Below are 20,988 nucleotides of genomic sequence, written 5' to 3'. Positions count from 1 at the left end.
GTGCTAACTAATGTAATTATGTCATATACATACATACATACATACATACATATATATATATATATATATACACACACATGTGTGTGTGTATGTGTGTGTATATATGCATGCTTAACGTCAGTAAGTTAGATGTAATTTAAATCTAATCTAATTGAGACCATAGGGTAGACATATTAGATCTGCTTCTCTGTTTTATCTAACCTCTCTTCAGCGCTCCGAGTCTGTCGAGCTATCTTTGGGTAGTTTCTGCTGCTTTGGTTTCGGTCTTCTGATTCATTAGTTTGTGGGTTCCGTAATGCATGGCTTCGCCACAGTCCTATCTTCAGCCACATGGGATGATGTGCGCTTGCTAAGTCCTGTATGACATGATTAAGCTGACAAAGTTTGAGCACAATTGTAACACCTGTCACCTCTCAAGTTCACTAAGATCAAGCACAAGCAGTACCTGTAACTTCTCGAGCTTCTCATATCAACTTGGGCACATAACAAAGCTTGGAGAGGTAGATCATGCTCTGGTCGGGGCATTAAGATTATGGCCAGTCTTAGCATTTCATTTATTGCACGCCATGTCTACCATGTGTTTCTCTCACATCACATAATTCTAACGACCTTGATGTCATATTCGTTGTACGTTATGTGCTGATCAATGTTTGTTTTGCTCTTTAAAATTTTCTGTTATCTATTAAAGTATGTCCTTTTATCAAACGTCATGATCATAAATAACTTGTTCTAATACCTCTGATGTCATATCCGTTGCACGTTATGTGTTGATCGATGTTTGTTTTGCTCTTTAAAATTTTCTGTTATCTATCAAAGCCTGTCCTTTTACCCAGCCTCCTGGTCTTAAATAACTTTTAGTCGTTTCTTCCACGGAGGCACCGACCTAAATGTTTATGTGGCAGGGCACGGGCAGCCAACTTCATTGCTGGTATTGGGCGTTGCATGTGCCTCCCGACTTGAGGATCATGACACGTGTAGTACGTTTTGTCCGATAGCATGCTGCACGTCTATGATCGGGACGTGGAACACGTGGTCCAATGGTAGACGAGGAATCCACATGGCGTGTACCTAATGCCCATGTGCTGGCTGGTGGACTGCCGCGAGGAACGCCGCTGGGCCCACCTCATGGCTAAGACCGTGAGACGCCTATGTTCGGGCGGACAGGGTTGCCCCTTCCCGCGCGAAAGAATGATGCTGGTGTCACCGGGAGGTGAACAGTAGAGTTGAGTTTGGAGATAGGGCGAGACATGCTCATCAATTTCATGAGATCTTTTTATATTTTGATTTTATGAACGGTTCTCTCGTATCAAAATAATGTAATTATTTTTTCTCATATATCTACAGTTAGATTGTACAATAATTAAAGATCTGTGTAGATGGAGGACTTAAGAAATAAGGAGTATTTTGTGAGTCCTTCAAGTATAACATTACTTTACATTAGGATATACAATGACTTAAAAAAAAAAATTATCTATATGGTAAATAGTTGCACTTTTGAATCCAACAATAACAATTATTGGAGTTTAATTTTATAAATCTCTTTGGTTTTTTTTTTTTTGGGTAAAAATTTCTTTAGTTGTTCGGAGAATCATTCTATCACCTTATCTAGTATTTGAGATATCAAATTCTGTAAATTATTAAAATATGCTAAGCAAAATAATGATTAGTCTAAAGTGAAGTGCCTCAAGAGCAAAATCTAGGATAATTTGTCAAACTTGACCCACAACCGCAATAGAGTGAAGTGCTTTCTGTTATCTCCCTTGCTAGAGTGCTAGCTGCTAAAAATATCTAACTAAGCGACTCCATGGAACCAAGCAAACATCTATATTGATATGATTTGCTTGCATTAGTACTAGAGGCTAGTTAAACCTGACTCGATCTCAAGTTGGGTCTTGACCTACAAGTGGCAATTATTCATACTTGAGGTCAGGTCAAGATCTCTTAACACGTACCCACTTATTAGTTGTTTCAGATTACACCCTTGGCCCTAATCTAATCAATACTGCAAGAATTAGTCCCGAGTAGATCTAACCTAATTTATCAAATCCATTTACTAAATCTTGCTAAATTAATTTTCAAAATAATTTGAATTAGTATCAAAAAAAATATTTAACAAAAATATATACAAAATCATAACTTAATCTGACTCAAATTCTTTTGATCCAAACAGAACTCTAATCTCGCGACACGAGTTAGATTAAAACTTTAATCCATACTTGATCTTTTGGAAGTTTGGATCAGAATTTGATCTACACACAACCATAAGTAAATGAATTAGATCCAATCCCCTAATGTAAATTATGTTAGTGGGTCGAGATTTTCAACTGTATACAAGTTAAAATATGACTTAGATGGATCATTGAATTCTTACGTGATGAACATATTTGGCCTATAGAACTTGCAAACTAGATCACATCTCCTTTCTCTCTCTCTCTCTCTCTCTCTCTCTCTCTCTATATATATATATATATATATATATATATATATATATATTGGCGTAGTCCTTTTATAGATCTTGGACCATCCCATTTCACCATGCTCTTGACCTCGTTCTTATGGCTGATGCTAATGAAAACATCTAAATTGCATAGATATGGCCTCTATGACATCACAAGTTTTGATCCATGCACCGTGAGTGTCCAGATCCACTAAAGCATGACATGCGCTCACACGCCATCGGATAAGATCATGGGTACATAAATAAATTGTACGCCAGTTTATCACAAAATAACAAAGTCTATGCATGCGTATATGTGCGTTTTTTTCCTTTTTAAATCCTTTGAGCCTTTCACAGTATATTTAACCCTGTTAGGAAACTGAGTGAGGACGTATCTCTCAATAATCCACCCTGCTCGACATGGAAAATGAAAAAGATCTTTAAGCTAATTCATATAGGAAAATCTCTTCTAATCCATCTACAACAAAGAAAAAAAATAATAAAAAAAGTTTCCCTTTTTAGGAATTAAAAAAAGGAAAGAAAAATATAAGGCAAGTAGTTCGCTTAAATATTTTTTTTTTAGGAATCAAGAAAGAAAGAAAATATTTTTCATAAGGCAAGTAGTTCACTTAAAATTTTTCTTTCTTTTAGGAATTAAAATAAGAAAGAAAATATCTTTCATAAGGCAAGTAGTTCGCTTTAAATTTATTCAATCGAGAATTGACAAAGACGGGGAAATAGCTCTCTATAATCCAGAATTTCAGGCCCAGTCACGGATCATAAATAACGAAAAATATTTTTAAGCTAATTCATATAGGAAAATTGTTTCAAACCCCTCTAGGGAAAAAGGGAAAAAAGGAAACTATCTTTCTCTTCTCGAGGAATTTAAAAAAGAAAGCAAACATCTTTCTAAGGCAAGTAATTCTCTTTAAATTAATTCAATCGAGTATTGACAAAGGCGGGTAGAGAGGAATCCTGGACTAATTTCTTTATAAAGAGGTATGATTGGGAGAGTTTCCATAGGAGAATTCCACATTCCTTTATTTATTCTATTTCAAAGCAAAAGACGCCCCCACCCCCTCCATTTTCCTTAACTACCGGCTTCCTCTGGAATTACACCTCTATATATATACATATGGAACCAACAAAGAGAGAGAAGATTCAGAGGAGGAAGAAAGATTATCTGTCTGGATATGGGTGTAGATCCCTGGGCTCTCGCTAAGATCACCATGGACTCCTTGCCCTCAGTTTGGACTTCCCACCATGAGGTCTCTCTCTCTAACTCTTAAACTCTTTTATTTTGGTTCTTACATTTGTTTTGCATTTTGATTTCGTTGTTAGATATGTTTTGGTTTTGGATTGTTGTGATAGATTTGAATTCTAAGTAAGATTAGTGTTTATGGATTCTTTGGTCTAATGTCTCTAAGATGTTTTGGATGGATCATTCTTTAAGGTTAAGTCATCATTGTCCTGGTTATCTAGTGGTCCTTGTGGAAAGTTAATTAAGATTTTTTTTTTTTATTTTTTATAATAGTTGGTGTCTCTTTTAGGGGCTTCAAAATTATAGGCATTGTTTTTTGGCCTCTCACAGATCCCATGTTTGCTGACCGGTTAATGATGACCTCCATAACTAGAATTGAAGCATCTATTAGCACAAGGCTTTTTTGCGCTCTGCATGGACTCTTTTGATCACAGTGTTGTACTTGTAGATTCTCATTATTAAATTTACTGCAAACCTCGTACAAATTTTAAAATATGGAGTTGGTTTTTAGTGAGTTCGTGCGTTTGATTTTAGGAAAAAAGGGAGAGTGAGTAACAATGTCAGAAAAAATGATTTAGAATCTTGATGGTATTCTTTCTAAATACTCGATCTCTACCTTTGAGATCATCCCGAAACAACAAGAAACGTAATTATGTGATCAAAGGATATATACAGTTTATGAATTAATACAGATTTGGCACATTTATGCCCTGTAGTAGTTAACAAGTTCTCATGAATAGTTTAATGATTTATCCTTTCTTATTCGTAGTAATCCTCTCTGATTTAAGGCACATCTAATACTAATTTACTTCGAGCTTTGCATAGATGCTTTGTCCCCTCTTAAACGACTCATAACTCCACCAAATAGACAATAACAACAAGATAATGTGGGGTATCATATTCATAAGTATGTTACTAATTTTAATATAAAATAGTTTGGTTTACTTGTTTCTATACTTCGTTCTGGTTTTTAAAAAGTTTCTGTTTGTTTACTTGAACAGAGTATGGCGGATTTAGTTCATAAGCTTTTCTGTGCCACCTGGGAACTCGAAGCGCTTCAAAGTAGCTTCGAGGAGGAAAGGAAGGAAAGAGAGGAAAACATCAATCAGCTAATCCAAATCCTGAACGTAACCACTCAGGAAAGAGACGAAGCCAGAGAACAACTGCAGGTCTTGCTCAACAGTATCTCGGAGCCTAATTTCTTGGTGGAGCTTCTTCATGCAATCTCTCACCTCCATCCCCACAGTCCACAGATTTGGGAGCCAAGAGAAAATTCCATTGTCATAGAATCTGAAGGTCTTTCCGAAACTCGAACCATCACTCTTTTGGATCCTCTCCTTTCGAGTCGTTCTTTGTGACAAGCACGAATGGTGCGATTCCTGCACCATGGGACTCCCACAACAACCATTCTTCTTTGTGAAAATAATCATTCTTCTTCGATGACGATCTCTCCGGGCACTGCAAAATATGATCGCGCTGATGCTATAATTGACATGCTCTCTGCGAAGAAGCCATTGCCAGAGAAAGGAAAACTGTTGGAAGCCATGCTGAAAATAGGCCCAACGCTGGAGACTCTCATGCTGGCTGGTCCCCTGCCTCACTGGAGAAATCCTCCTCCGCTGCAATCGTTCCAGTTCCTCCTGTGACGATCAAAGCTTGCTATGCTCAACTGCTTAACAGAGCTGCCATTTTGAACTCTAATCATTGGATTCAGAGTTCTTTATGTGAGAAATCCGATGGATTGTCTCAGATGCACGCTGCATCAATTTTGGAATTTTCTGGTAAGGTGAGCTTATATAGAAGGACATTGCCTGGTGTTAGAAGCAACCGTAGCTTTGAGGCCAAGCGAGTGGGTGGAACTCAATAAACTGCTGGTATATGATGTGAGGAAATGTCTTGGTTTGGTTTTGGTTTCAGGAAGACACATACTCTGGTTTTCTTTATTTCCCTGATTTTAGGCACGGACAATCTTTTCTTTGGTAAATACAAGTTATTTAGGATGTAAATGACACAATTTGTTTCCTTTCTTTGCAAACAATGCTAAAATTTCGTAGGGGAAGAAATGTTTTTCGTTGTACGTCAACAGTCTGATTTGTCCCTTCATCTTAAATCTGTGATTTATCTATTCTTATTGGGTAGGATAATCCAAGAAGCTTCTTTGCTCCAATTAGTATGCATTAATTAGTGGCTGCTCCTAGCTATTTTTATATATTATGATACCTATGTTAAGCTAGAAATGGCACATATCCTTGATTATGCTAGAATTTGGAGACACTGAAATTGTTTTAGTTCTTGAATTGATGTTATCAGGAATTGCTCCTTCAATTTTTGATGATGTTTCTTCGACGCGTCTTAGACAGTATCCTACTACCACTAGCTTTCCCGTAGCAAATGTAGACAGATTACAGTATGCATCGGTGGAAGTACTTTCTCCAGTCTCAGATGGCACACGAGAAACTTTGTTTCAGGGTAGCTTGTATGTTTCGATCCACATGTGAAGGCTTTCCATATGCTGCAGTGAAAATAGTTGCAGAAACATAATGCTTCGTAAATTTGCATTAGATAGTAGCATGCGTAGAATCATGCTCCATGCTGCTGCATCAATCTTCCCTTTTGAATAATAAACTGTAATGCACATTTGCAGCCAAAAGGAAAAGTTAAGAGAGTTTTTGTGCAAAGGCGGCGTTGAAAATCCGACGTGATACACACCGTCTTGTCCGATTGATTCACGTAGCCACCACTTTTCAATATGTATTTAATGCTAGCAGCTCGATTTTTTTATTTAAAAATTTTGTATGATGAAAATATCTTTCTTAAAAATTATGACACTCCTTCATAAAAATCAAGACATTTCTGTAGAAAATGCGAAACTAAAGCGGGATGTCATAATTTTTATGAAGAGTTGTTATAATTTTCAAGGAGTATTATAATACTGTTTCCACATATATTCATTATCATTTTTTTCTCTTTCTTAAAAATTATGACATTCCTTCACAAAAATTATGACACCCCACTTCAATTTAGTATTTTCTACGTGTCATAATTTTTGTGAAGGGATGTCATAATTTTTAAGAATGATATTTTCGTCATACAAAATTTTTAAACGAAAAAGTCAATCTGTTGGCATTAAATACGCGTTGGGAGGCGGTGGCTATGTGGACTAATTGGACAAGGCAATGCACTCCATGTCAGATTTTTGTGCACAAAGAATTTCTAAAAGTTAAATAGTTAAATAGGTAGAAGTAGGGCTGGAACTAGGCTTGGGCCGACTTAAGGCCCATCCGGCCGAGTCAACTTCGGGTCGGGCTTCGTGCTCGATCCAAAATAATTCAGACTAGATTTGGGCCTCAATATAGGATCTATTTGTTTTTTGATCTAGGCTCGGATATACCTTTAGTCAATTAGTAGCTCGAGCCCGAATTTAGCCCAATTAGTAGTTCGAATATGCAGTCCAAGCCCAGTTCCATACTAAAATTAGTTTAGCCCAAATATTTAACCTAAGTTAGCTCGAGCCTAACCAATTAATCTGTTAACTATTTGGTTTAGCCCAAATACTTAACCTAAGTCGCCCACTCCCTGCCGTCCATCGTTAGGTGGGTGCTTCCCCTTCTAAAGAAAGACAAGATCTTGACACTCTACGACCCAAGAACCCCATGGCTAGGCAGCATCTTGTGGCGCTCACTAGTGGATGAGAATCAATGAGTAGCTAGGGCCGGTGGCGCACAACACCTTGCGATGGCAGGAGGAGCGGAGCTTCGAGGGAGATGGAGCGCTGCTGTGGTGGAGGCCGCCATCATCATTGCCGAGATGCTCGTTCCCGAAATGGCATGCTCCTCCTCCAGACACTCTTCTTCGCCAACCGAGAGAAAATAGAGGCCGCTATCGCCAAGCTGCTCGTCAACATCAACTATGTTTGGAGGTTTGAGAGGGAGATGGCCACTCGGATGGTGCTGAAGCACATGGATCCAACGAAAAAAATGCACGGGTAGAGGAAGACGGAGGAGCCGGAGACTAGGGCTTAACCTCCTCTATTTTTCTTCACTCTATTTTTTTTTGGGTTAGGCTTTTTTTTTTTTTTTTTAGAGAAGGATTGGGCTGGCCCAACCAGGTTCTAACCAGATCCAGACTCGGGATTGAGTTTTTTAAAAAGTTTCGGACCAAAGCCCAACCTAAAGCCCAAAAAAAAATTTAGACTAGCTCGGGCAAGATTGTGGTCTGATCTGATCCGATCCATTTCCAACTCTAAATAAAAACTCGAAAGAAAAATTGATGAGAAAAAACTTAAGACATGACAACACGAGGGGATCTACAATCGCTGTTCGTTCAGATACGCGATACTCCTTAACAGGTCAAGACAAAGATGATTCACATTGTTTTATAATTGGAAATTAGTTGTTAAATGAGATTGAGACATTGGCAACATTCACGTTTTAAATACATAACTAGCCCGAAGGAAGCTGATAAGCGTATTTATTGTGTTTGGTGGGATTCGGCTGGAAAAAGTACCGACAAAATATGCACGAACCCATAGGGAAAAAAAAACGATAATCTCACTAGCAAAATAAGCAGCCGTTGTGCGCTACACTAAAGTGATAACCGGCGCCTGCCGGCTGACCCAGTCCGTCAATCGGTAAACGAGCGCACGCTTTCATGCCGCCCCGCCGCACCCCATCAACGAGTCTCGACCTCTCAAGGCTCCTCTCCAACCCTGACTCACACGTGTGACCCGTGGCTGGAATCAGACCCCACATATACTTCTCAATTTGGGCAGGAGCATAAAATATCACTGTGAATTTGGCCCCCGGCACACAGTCGAAGACCATCATCATCCACGGTATTTGCCCACGAGAATTGGAAGAACATATTATTCAAACATGTTGGGATAATTTCCAAAAACTTTTGAATATACAGTAATGTTAAAGCTTTAATGAAATACCACAAGCAACTCCACCCTTGTATACCGACCAAAGATGATGTAAGACCTTGCGTTGGCATGGAATATGAAAGCTTTTGCTAAATGAATAACTAAATACAATTACATGGACCAAGAAATCACCAGGAAAAGGGGCTTGCTCCCAACAAAAATATCTCATTTTCCGAATCCCTTATCCACTGACAAACTCGGTTGCACACTTTTATTGCCAGAGCCTGCATGTTCAACATAATCTTAGGTCAAGATTTTAAATCATATGGAGAGTAACAAATCACTCAAAACTCATTTTCAAGTATTTTGATTATTAGAGTTCCAGGATCAGCGTCCAAAAAGCTTATTTGTCAACCAGTTTTTCACTCGACAATTCAAATATACAGAGAAAACCAAGTAGAATTGGCGGAGCCAAAAAAAAGAAGTGTATGACAGCAGTCAATAACATTACAAATTTTGTATTTCATGCTCCTTTTCCACCTGATGGCACTAAAATGTCCGACAGTGAGGGCAATACATGGGCATAGCAGACGTCAAGATTCAGATTCAGTCATTTAAGCGGGCAAAATATATTGCCACACTAAAGCCGATATATAACCTAAGCACTATTTTGGTTGGAGCAAGTCATATTAATGAATGGCTTCTCAAACAGTGTCAGAAAAGCGGGTTAAGCTGGCAGCACTGAACCCAATAGAAACTAGAACCTAGCAAACATGTGCAGCCTAGTGACTACTTTGGATGCAGCCAAGCATCCTTCATATGCACAGGAAGCCAAGTCAAATGTAGGTAAGTGGTCATACATTATGAATGATAAACCATAGCATGATTGCAAAATCAACCTTCAGCACCCAATCATCTAGACATTGCACAGCCAGTAAACAACTACGGCATTTCTACTTACTAAGCATCATAATTAGCTGATTCTAAGTGGTCAAATAATCATTTTTCCATTTCTTTGAACTGCACATATTCATGGCTCACCATACACCAAAGGCCTGCTTCAATTCCTGATTGACACAGTCATAGATATCCACCCGAAAGTGGTAGTCAGGCAAGATGGTGGCCGAATGGAGAAACTGGGAGATTGGGGAACTTTTGGTATCCCTAAAATGTAGGGTTTGCCAGGCCCACCGTCCATGGTCTTCTCAACCCCCCCGACTTTCCCCCACCTCATCCCAGCTGACTCTTGACTTGTGCGAGTCATTCATAAATCCACAATGAGCCATTCATATAGCCCAAGACAGAAATGATGAACCAATGTTTGTTTGTCTCAACCTTGCATATCATGCTTTAACATTGATGGTAGATATGTTTTAAGATGAGAAAATGCTATCCATGCAGGAGGACACGGTATGTTACTGTTTTCCATTATCTACAGGTTATTAAAGCATAAAAATTATTAACATAATGAAGAGTAAAAAGGTCCAAACCTTGTCTGCAAGTGGATCAAATGCGGCATAAAGTTCAAAATCTTGAGTGATCCAGCACAGCAGAACTGCCACGTTACACATTAACATAGTAAGTGAACCTGTAAATATTCACAAATGTATGATCAAGAGAAAGCAGACACTAAGAATATGCCTAGTGTTATCCTTTTTTCCTTCAAAAAAAATCTTTATTATTTTAAGGTGTTCTTTAGTGGTGAACTCTCTTCTAACAGAATGTGGTTATTTGAGAGCAGGAAATACAGTTTTAGGCGATAATACATCAAGAACAATCATAATGGATTGGAGACAGTTAGCCATTGATATTGCAAATCTGGCAATCTGCCTGCCATCCCCATCCCATGGTCATGGGAATTTATTTCCTTTAATGGACAAATAGAAGGCCTGCATACCATAAAGAATAGAACTACAAACCAGCACGGGCAAAACAAACCACATTCTTCAATCACTTCAGAAACGGAAACTATATTCTTCAAATTATTTTATGAACTTACCACAATTTTCATCCCTTCTAAATTGGGTTTTATGTGGACAAGTTCCTTTGCCGTGCATGCAATTGTATAACTTTTGATAAGCCCTATACAATCTGCAAGTGTCATAATTGTGTTATTTTAGAAGGGATGGTACTAAATAGACAATCAGAATGAAGGAAAATATAACAAATAAAATTTAAATGATGTTGCTTTAGGGAAAGCAACAATACCTTTTCTGTTGATTACAGTTGTTTATGGGGGACGAGAACTCTGATGACACATACTGGTCAAGGTATATACTCTTGTAAATGAAATGCCAAAGTCCAGCTGGGCCACCAATGCCTATGCAAGAAGACAAAGATCCAGCAGACATCTTGTTCAGACCTAAATGAGGAGACAGAGATCCAGAATGGACAGTAGAATCAACAGGCAGGTCCTCAACATGTAGACCACCATCCAGCATGGATCTCTTAACTTCACAGAGAACATTTGACTTCACAAGCACCGCCTCAATGCGAATCCTATGTATTATCAATGAAACTGAAATTATCATTTTACTTAGGGGATAATAGAATTCAAAGTAATTCTACAAATTGGATACAGAATTAAATTACAGATGCTTATCCTAAACTAAATATATCTCTTTATGTGTAGCAACTCAACCTGCAGTCTTTGAGATGATAGAAGGCATCTGAACTAGTAGTAAGCAATGTCAAATATGTATCAACCTGTAAAAGAAAGGCAACTTGCTGAGACAGTAACCAGTGCCCTAGAAAATGCATATATGAAGAGCAATGTATATTTTGCAACTGTGTGTCATGTAATTTCTGGTCAAATGGGTCTTCTCAAATAAGTCAAACTCAAAGATCACGTGCATGTTGATGTCAGATACACATCTCACTCACATCGAAGAAATGAACGTAAGCATATAGGAATGCCATTGGATTATATCTTGGTAAGCAAATTGGTGAAAAAGATTCAGAAGTCCTGCACCATTGAAATATAAAATATGTAAGAGTATGGTCCCTTGAGTAAGCTTATAAAGTACAAGCATAAATTCTGCCATCCTTAAAATTTTAAGGCCTTGGCCTTAACTCTTATACACTCCAGAAGCTCATGCATGTGACTTGGGTTTATGAACTGTTTATGCAAGATACAATAAGCAAGTATTACTATGAAGACATATATACTGAACACACTCCTTTTGTAACAAATAGAAAGTAAAAATCGAGGCCAGCTATTCGACCCTATTATTAAGAGGTGAAATTAAAGAAGGCATCAGCAGTAGATTCTACAAATTTAACTTCATGGACACAGATGCTGAAGAGAGTTGCATCTTTGCAATGAATATCCACATTCACTGTAGCAGCAGAGATTTTTTTTTGAATTAGTTGATAGAAACCAAAGACTACTCAACTTACCTAAATATACCAATAGACATTCAGAGAATGTATACCATAAATCCAAAACAAATTTGTTTACCATGACAAAGAACCATAACCTACATTGCATGCCAATAACTCCATGAATTGAATGTGCTTATACATATTTAGAAGTTTAAAAGTGATCTGAAAAAACATTGAAATAGGTTTTGTATACAAAACAAGCAGGTCATGCTGCCTTATGAGTATCTTTCACCAATTACTTCCTTGCATGTTTGGGAGTTAGGAAAGAACATGGCTTCCCTTAAAATTCCTTAGGGCCTGTTTGGATGGTTGGGCCCAAAATCCCATAGGATTCGTAGACTAGACCGGAAAGACCTTAGCAGGTCTTTTTTCTCCACCTATGGGATTCGGGCCGGCCTCCCCAAGAGGCATTCTGGATGTTTGTAAGTGTATAGCCTAGCCCCACCTGATTTAGATAATTGTATTGGCCCAATCCACAAATCCTATAGGATTTTGGGCCCAACCATCCAAACAAGCCCTTAGAGGATCCTGCGTTACCAATCTGAAACTTTCATTTCCATCTAGTTTCTTGCCATCTCAAATAAATTTCTACTGGGCCAACTCCTACTTAACCAAGTCCACTGAATTTTGACTTCATCCTTGCTTGATTTACCAAACATATAATTCTTTCCATCTCCTGCTAGATCTTCTAAATAATACCAAATTTTCCAAACAAGTTATTTAGTTACCTAAATGATTCAGAAGACAATATAAAGTTGGCAAGTAAGAGCATGTCATCAGGATGAAGAGAGGCCTTCTGTGCTCCAACAAGGCTGACAACCTGCGGTTTTAAGATACAGGCACATCACACCAGCAAACGAATGAGAGAGCAAGAATATCTCTTGGATCACAAGAGAGTAACTTAATCAATAGTTTATAATAGAAAAAAAGCAGTGCACCATTTTCCCGAAATCAACTTTGATAATCCAAACTTTGACCAAGTAGAGGAGGCACATGTTACCCATGAAAGAAAATATTAGAAAACATTTCATCTCGTTAAGTTTTTCCCAACAGGTCAATAAGATTTTGATGATAACAACACATACAGAATATTGTCATTACATACACCAAGAGTTGCTAGTCAATTAACCAATTGTTGATAAGATCGAAAAAAATTACAATGAATGCCTTGAAGCAGATATACATGACAATATTGTAGGGCTCCATTTAGAAGCAAAATCTTTAAGTTGCAACTCAAATTTAAACAAGTTGAATCAAAAGATGGCTGTGTCAGCAAAAAAAAACTAAACAAACCAATTCCTAGTGATGTAGTGGCTTCTAAAATGGTTCCACAATAGATAACCAAAAAACAAAAAATTGAGGCCCATGAGATCAAGCATGTCAAGTAACAATAATGAATTGCAATAGGAAATTAATAATTCAGATTTCTCACACGGAAACAAGGCAGCTGATTGGTTGGCCGGACATGCTCTTGGCATGAATGCCGAGTTTCTGTGGACTGACATGGTTAACCCTGATCTCATTGTAATTGTAATGACTGATGCCATGGCTTGTACATATAATAGAAAGAAGTAACTTGGGTATTTCCCCATTTCCACCAAAAAAAAAACAAAAAAAAAAAAAAAAAAAAAAAAACAAAGAACAAAAGAAAAGGAAAGGAAAGGAAACTTAATCTAAAGAGATGACGGACAAGATGATGAAATGAACGAGATCAATTAAATGATATTGAAGGACAGGCTTTGTTTTAAAATTCCTTCACTGGGATACGTCATCCACAGGCCTCTAGATGAGGAACATGCTTGATGATACACCACCATCATCTAAACATAGGACCACTTGTAAAATGCACGAGATATTCCATGTTTGTGTTGCAGTAGAGATCACAATCTAAAATACTCTTCTTTTAAATATTGTATAATCAAGTGACATGAAAGCACCATAAATCAGGCCAAACAACATAGTGGTATTTCCATCTGATGTATCATTGGAATCTCTTGTTTCCGAAACAATAGATCTAAGATTTCACATCATATTAAGATGACACGTGAAAGCCACCCAAGCTGCAAGCACCAGCTTGGGGCAAGAGTAGTGCTAAAATTATGCAGTTGGTGCAGACACATATAAAAGCCATGTGTATCTGTTAATATCATTATCCAACTAAATTACTACTCAGGCATCTATTGGTAATGGTGAAAGAATACCAAAGACACTGGCATGATGAGATCTTGCTTAAACACTTGGAACTGCATAGTAACTAAAAGTAAATCCTTGATAAAAGTGTCTCAATTTTCAGATACTGAACAAGAAATTTTGGACGAACCTTGTGCTTAGACATCAACATTGCAAATAAAACCCCTGAGCCAGCAACATCTTGCAAAATAGCACCAGCTGCTTGTCTTGTTCCATAAGCAAGAGGAAGGCATGTATATGCATGAAGAAATGTGGCAGGATTCCTGAGAAGGATAGAAACTGACGTCAAGAATAATTTACTAGAAGCAAAACAATCATTCACACATTGTGATTCTGCTCTATCATGAGCTTTTGTGCCAACACACTTATGACATAATTGTTTCTTTAACTAATATACTTGGTGATTTTAAGCTCTTTATTGCACCACCAAATATAATCCATAACCTAGTATGTTTACTCATCTGCATAGGCAATTTGATGATCATTCTCATGCTACTCATTCCTGATGAACCCTTTTACCTAGGTGTTCCATCAAATGCCATATGAGAAACCACCCTAGGACCTAGCCAGTAGCTGCCAAATGGGATAAGCCCTGTCAATTATGCAATGATGTTTTGTTGATTTTCCAATAAGTATCCTCTCCACACACAATATCTTTGCAGTGCTTATTATTGGCTACTATGCAAGATATACAGGACCCATCCACAAATGTAGGAGGAAAGATATGAGAATCCTAGAGAAGAGTTTTCATCTCCTGATTTATATACAAGCCAATATTTCCCCAAAATTTTCATGTTTGGTATTGATCATTAAAGAATTGTGTGATTGTCAACAGGCCCAATCTCAAAGGAACATCCCCAGTCTATATGACAAGAAGTTAGGCATTAAAATTTACATGACAGGTGTCATGAAGTGCATCCTGAAAAAAAATCAATAAAGCACATTGGTGATGATATTACTTTCTCAACAAAAGGAAAAATCATTGTGTGCATATGTTCGCACATCCACATTCCCCTAGCATAATTCACCTAATCAGGCTTTTAATTTTTCTCTTATTTTTGGTTTCATTGCCTCCATAGTCTTCAAATTATCAGCACGTTTAAGCTTTTAATTACTATATACTAATTTCAACATCCATGCAAAAATGGAAACTGAGACCTTAGTTCATTAAAAAAAAAAAAAAAAAACTAAATTATGACTAGTAGTTGTAGGTACTCCTAATTATTTGCTTCAGGAGCATCGGCATCAAAGGAAAATGACTCGTTCAAACCCAATAAATGACTCGCCTGAAGTAGTTTTACCAATAGAAATTGAGTGGACCAGTTAGATAAAGTTTAAACTTCCACAAATCCATATTTACAGCAACAGAAAATGAAGAATACAAACCAGCTGAAAGAATGAATCAGAGAGGAGAAAACAGCATCTGTTCCTCCCAGCAAGGAAGTCATATCAAATTTTGGATTTTTCTCAAAACATCTATGAACTGACTTGGTCAAGATAAGCAGCATCTGCATCCATATCACAACCAAAAAGGCAATGGGATCAATAGAAATGTATGCCGCGGATGTCTAGGCACATAAAATGGATATAATACCGGGAAAAGTCCAAAAGAAGTAAATGCTTATGTTTATTTAAATTTCTAAAATAATGCCTCCTAAATCATACCATATTATTAGTACCTGACTGTAGATGAGCTCTAATTGTCCCCTCAATCCCTCATATGGCTCTTCAGTACAGCTTATGCAAACTAAATATATCGGACCTTTCACAAGAAAAACTACCTGAATATACAACCCAAAAAAAAAAAAACTCAGAAAAGTGCAACTGTAATATCTGCAACCCACACCACATGAGACTATAAAATATTTAATCTATAATTGTCCAAAGTTAATATAATCATAAGCATGAAATATTAGTCTATCTGCATCCTTCCAGATTCTACAAAAATAAAACTTCAACCCTCAAGCTATCAAATAGTGTGGTACCACCTTCAATGACCCAGGGCATCATAAATTCTAGCAGGAAGTCCTAAATCAGGCCCCAGGGCCAGTGAAGGGTTAAAAAAAGAAAAGGGCTGAACATAAAATTTATTTAAATGTTTTCTATGGTACATATAAAAAACTTCACAGTTTGCCATTTTACCAAACAAACAGATTAAACAAAGCTGGAAAAGTTCAAATTTTCAAATATTGCCCCAATCATTCAAAAGATTTTTTTCCTGTTCAAAGTATACGGATGATATATCAGTATGACATGTAAAGCTCCATTTGATGTCCATTTACACAAAGAACAAAATAGCTGCTACTGACAAATAACAAGATTTCAGTGATCGATTACTGCAGGTGAGAAAGGCCAGCTGACCTGATGGTTACCGGCTCTTACAAGTTTGACACAATCTCCACTGCACAAAAAGATAAACAGAACACTGCATTAGTCCATCTTGTACATAATTTAACTAGATCATCCTAATAACATAATGTCTAAGAAATGGGTTGCCAACCACAAGTAAATAGGATAAGGATTGCTGGTCAGCTCCCACACAAGCTGGATAAAGCAGCATACCTGTTCTCCACAAAAGAAATTATAGCTTGCAAGGTTGCTGAAAATCCTGCTAGTTTGTGTTCATCTCCATACCTGAAAGTGCAGCAAGATGTTACATAAGAAGAGCAACATTTTCAAAAAATCAAGATGTATTATATCTATTGAACCATGTTGTTCTTTGTCCCAATTGTAAAAATAAGCAAATATGAAACTATGTTAGCACTAAAATCTGAGTCTACCTTGAGTATATTGGTTTCCCAGAGTGACTCAACACAAAGAAGTGTTTCTTCCGTTTTCTCCATGAAACTGAAGCATCATCCTGCGCTTCAAATAGACATCAAGTGTTACAAGAACAAATTTCAGAATAGAGGCTCTTTTACAAGGTGATAAGAACCAACATGGTAGTATGCATTTGTTCAAGGTCAGAACCCTAAAGCTTCAAAAAATTGGGGCACAAACCACATTGATGAAGAACGAGAAGATTAAAGTAACCTTATGTTGACTTACTAAAAAAAAATGACGATAAAGATATAAAAAATAACTTGTGCATGCAAATGATAAAAAATTTAATAAACATTTTGTACTTCATCCGCTGTCAATTAGACACACGACAATAACTTTAGCAGACTAGAAATTGGAATAAGCATGATGAGAATCAATAAATCTAGCACAGAGTTCCATCCACAGCCAGTTTCAAAACACTGCAAATGCCACCATCACAGTATACGACAGTTGTTCTGAAAAGCAATAACTCATTGGTTTAAGTGAGCTTAAGCTAAGAAATTCTAGGCAAACATATGAGGATCTTTTAGAGGAATATGAAGGGATTATTTTTGAGAAACAATATCAAAGGATATTAACTGCATGAAAGGATAACTATAAGAATGCATATTATGAGCATTTAACTTTTATGACCCACCACCTTTAAGTCCACCCAAAAGTAAAATAGGAAGCATATAAGTAGCTTGCCAGTGGCATCAAATGACTGTTTCAAGATTACAGTGAAAACACTATTAAATATCCTGTAAGGTCTCACTTAGTACTAGATAGTCAACATCAAGGGTAGCAAAATGAGCAGAGAAATGTAAGCATTAGCATGAAAGTGTTCACTTACTATCATTTTTAAGAACATTAGCAAAGCACATTTTTGTCCAACGAGATATAATCAACTTGTCTAAAGAACACCAAGAAAAATAAAAAATCAGGCAAAATTAAAGAAAGCCAAAAATCATTACTAAATCCAAGGCCATATTGCCATGAGTTACTAGAGAACAGATGACTAATAAAGCAAAAATTGCCTCTTCCTCTCTCAATATATAGGCCACAACTTCCATTACAAGAAGGCCAAAGATCAACCACAGACTATGAACAGCCACAATCAAAAAAAGAAAAAAAACATATGATATTGTGTGGAAAACCCCCTAGTTGCCAAGGGTACTCACTGTTCAAGTGCAAGTCTTCTTCAGCTGCAGCTATCAATTTTACTACACCAGCTTTCAATACATGCATGTTGAAATACTTTCTGGAACATAACATGATCTGAAACAAACTGAGGGATGAGCACCTATTTCACATACATTACTCACCTACTTGAGCATAAATGATAAAGGAAATATTAGCTATGTTTCCGCTTGCCAAAGCATGCCGAAAAAATATATAAAAACCTTAACTTACAAAACATGAATAGAAAAAAAGAAGAAGAAGAAGAAGAAGAAGGACAAAATTCCCTTGCTTATAAGCATGCACATCAATGATCATAAACAGCAAAATTTTAATAATAAGGGAGAAAAACAAGAGTTGTCAGAATATGATGATATTCTTTTGACTCTTCTCAGCCTACAAAGCATGATAAAAGAAAGGAACTGGCAAATCATTCCCTTGTTGAGGATTTTGCACAAAACCATGTCTGAGCCAGTGGCTGAAACCTAAATGTTTTCTGATGACTGCTTAGCACTAATCCATATGATGAAGTCAGCAAAAGAAACTTACACCACTAGGTAAACAAGAAGCAGTAATTAAGCATATGCAGATACAATACCAAATTGTATGAATCATTTTGAGAGGAACTAGATGGAAGAAGAGATACTGATTCTATCTTGCCCTAAACTACACTCTTTTCATAGATTCGCTGAAGTCATTGGATCAACGCAGAAACTAGTAGAGCACCATAATTATTTCCCCTTCCTTTATAGAACCAAATTAATGTCAGACAGCTTAGAATCAAAAATATCAAAAGAAATACCAGCCAAACAAGCCTAATAATTTTGATAATGTGCAACGCTTACAGCTGTATCCTGTCTCCATGCCCCTCAAATAATCTGGTGATTTCAGCTTCTGTTAGCAACATTGACTGATTGAATTTAAAGATGGATATAAGCCAGTACTGTTCATTCACTAAAATTTTACTATTGCATTTGAATATCCCACAACCATGTTTACTTCACCGGCCAAAACACAAAAAATAAAAAAGAATAGAAGCTAGAAAATCCCTTTTCCAAAATACTTATGACTGCAGACACAACCATGCAAGATGGAAGCAAGCCCACGATAGGAAAGACAAACGCTTACAGTACAGATGTTCAATGTTCTACTTATTAACAAAAGAAACTCCATTAACTTAACCAATATCACTCTTCTCCTAGAATGCAAAATTGAGATCGTCCACTTTCAAGTAGTCTCCAAAACCTCCACCTCTGGAGTCAACATTTATATAAGACACTAAATACTTCATACTATGTTCCTCTGCGCGCATGTATGAATGTTTCAGCTCTTGCATTGAGTGCCTGGCTAAAACAGCTGTCCAGGGCATCACAGTAGCTATGTATTAGATCCTGATGAAGTAGGACTATTTCCATGTCATTATCCACAATGCTCGGGTGGACAAAATCCCGTAAAGTTGTAATACTTTTATGCATTTAACTACCTATTTTCCCAAGTCATTCATAACAACGTTATCGTGACTTCCTGGTGCTCCATTCTAGAGAAATAATGATGACAGGAGGGAGCATCAAAGTAGTGCTTTCTGCGCGGTCTAAATAGGTCTAAATAAACTATCAAGCTTTCAGCAACCACCGAATTCCAGGTATCCTTGAGCCAAAATTCAAAAACCACAGAACAAGAAGCAGAGAACTGCAGCACTCACCTCATCACGATGCTCTTTTCCACGGCTACGATCATCCGGGGAAGAACGTCCATCATCGACCTCCTCGATCCCACTCTCTCCACTGCTCCCCCTCTCTCCAGCATACCCACTGCTGCTAGGGCTAGGTGGTGCGTCCTCGTCCTGCTCCGAGCTCTCCCTCCAAGACACGCCGCCGTGGGACGACAACCCCCAGGCCTCTCCAGCAGCACCATCAATCTCATCAGCCGAACACGAAGCAACCGGAGGCACCTCTTCCTCAATCTCATCGCCGGCATATAAATCCGCGGGCAGAAATCCGTTGCTCGCAGGCGGTCCACAGCCGGCGGCATCGCCTGAATCCTTCACGGTCAGAGAACTCAGCCGTTCCTCTACGGTGGATTCTTTAGGCTTGGGTTTGGGGTCGGGCTCCGGCCTAGGGTTAGGGTTGGAATCGGCAGAGCCGTCGTCGGGAGGAGAGCGAGGATCGGAATCCATGGCGGGGTATAAGGATAGCAGACGGGCGAAAGAAGGGGTAGGGATTTAGGAATTTAGGAGAGGGAATTAGGGTTTGATGGGAATGGAAAAGAGGAGAAAAGGGAGAGAAGAAAGACAGAATTCATCTTTGTACCCGTCGGTCGCTAGGGGACACCGGCGGTAGAAGTTGAGGACCGCTGTGTTTTGACCAGTAGATCGGGATAGTAGTGGGGGCCTGGAAATGGCCTGGGCTGGGCCGGGCCAAGCCCTTACCCTAGCCGGCCCCTTTTTTTTTTTTTTTGTCAACTTTTTGCCGAGCTTCGATTTGATGGATTTATAAAACTCAGATCCGAGCCCGAGCCATGCCCAAGTCTACTCAATTAGACCAATGGAGAGGTAGTTGCAGGAGCCACCATAGAGACCTAAGACTTGAAGATGTAGTTGGTGAAGATAAGATTGCACTCATCAAGGTTGGTTTTGAGAAAGGAATTTTTGTATAAATTGATGTGAGGCTAGAGAGGATAAGGTTGGATTGGAATTAAGATTAGCATTATGATTCTACAGTTGTTGTTGCCCGGACTTGTAGGTGGCCTAAATAAGGCTCATGTTCGGGTGGAGGAAGAAGTCGAGAAGGGAGGGTTGAGGGGGATGCTTGGAAAAGCACATCGAGAGAATCTAAAATGATCTAAATCCGATCTAAATTTTTTTTGAATCTT

General features: G+C 38.0%; 1 protein-coding gene and 1 pseudogene across 4 annotated transcripts; one reads left to right on the top strand and one right to left on the bottom strand.

Annotated features, from left to right (window-relative positions):
* Window positions 1-3,249: 3,249 nt before the first annotated feature.
* LOC105056993 (uncharacterized) lies at window positions 3,250-6,425 on the top strand (annotated as a pseudogene).
* A 2,124-nt stretch (window positions 6,426-8,549) lies between these two features.
* On the bottom strand, window positions 8,550-20,462 carry LOC105056994 (vacuolar fusion protein MON1 homolog). 4 transcript variants are annotated; one of them, XM_029268079.2, is made up of 15 exons: window positions 19,820-20,462; window positions 18,120-18,216; window positions 16,917-17,001; window positions 16,699-16,770; window positions 16,498-16,537; window positions 15,816-15,917; window positions 15,523-15,644; window positions 14,267-14,399; window positions 12,675-12,766; window positions 11,446-11,527; window positions 11,204-11,268; window positions 10,771-11,061; window positions 10,562-10,653; window positions 10,053-10,150; window positions 8,550-8,846 (listed from the first exon to the last, which is right to left on the bottom strand). In XM_029268079.2, exons 1-15 carry the CDS (start codon window positions 20,291-20,293, stop codon window positions 8,751-8,753), a joined length of 1,941 nt encoding a protein of 646 aa, XP_029123912.2. In that variant the 5' UTR covers window positions 20,294-20,462; the 3' UTR covers window positions 8,550-8,750. The 4 variants fall into 4 exon arrangements, with proteins under 4 accessions (XP_029123912.2, XP_029123913.2, XP_019710185.2 ...); XM_029268080.2 differs by having other exon boundaries at window positions 10,053-10,117; window positions 19,820-20,461; XM_019854626.3 differs by lacking the exon at window positions 18,120-18,216 and having other exon boundaries at window positions 16,917-16,996; window positions 19,820-20,461.
* Between the last annotated feature and the right edge of the window lie 526 nt (window positions 20,463-20,988).

Source organism: Elaeis guineensis, chromosome 14 (genome assembly GCF_000442705.2).
Source record: "Elaeis guineensis isolate ETL-2024a chromosome 14, EG11, whole genome shotgun sequence".
Classification (NCBI taxonomy): domain Eukaryota; kingdom Viridiplantae; phylum Streptophyta; class Magnoliopsida; order Arecales; family Arecaceae; genus Elaeis; species Elaeis guineensis.
This window is presented reverse-complemented; position numbering and strand designations above follow the sequence as displayed.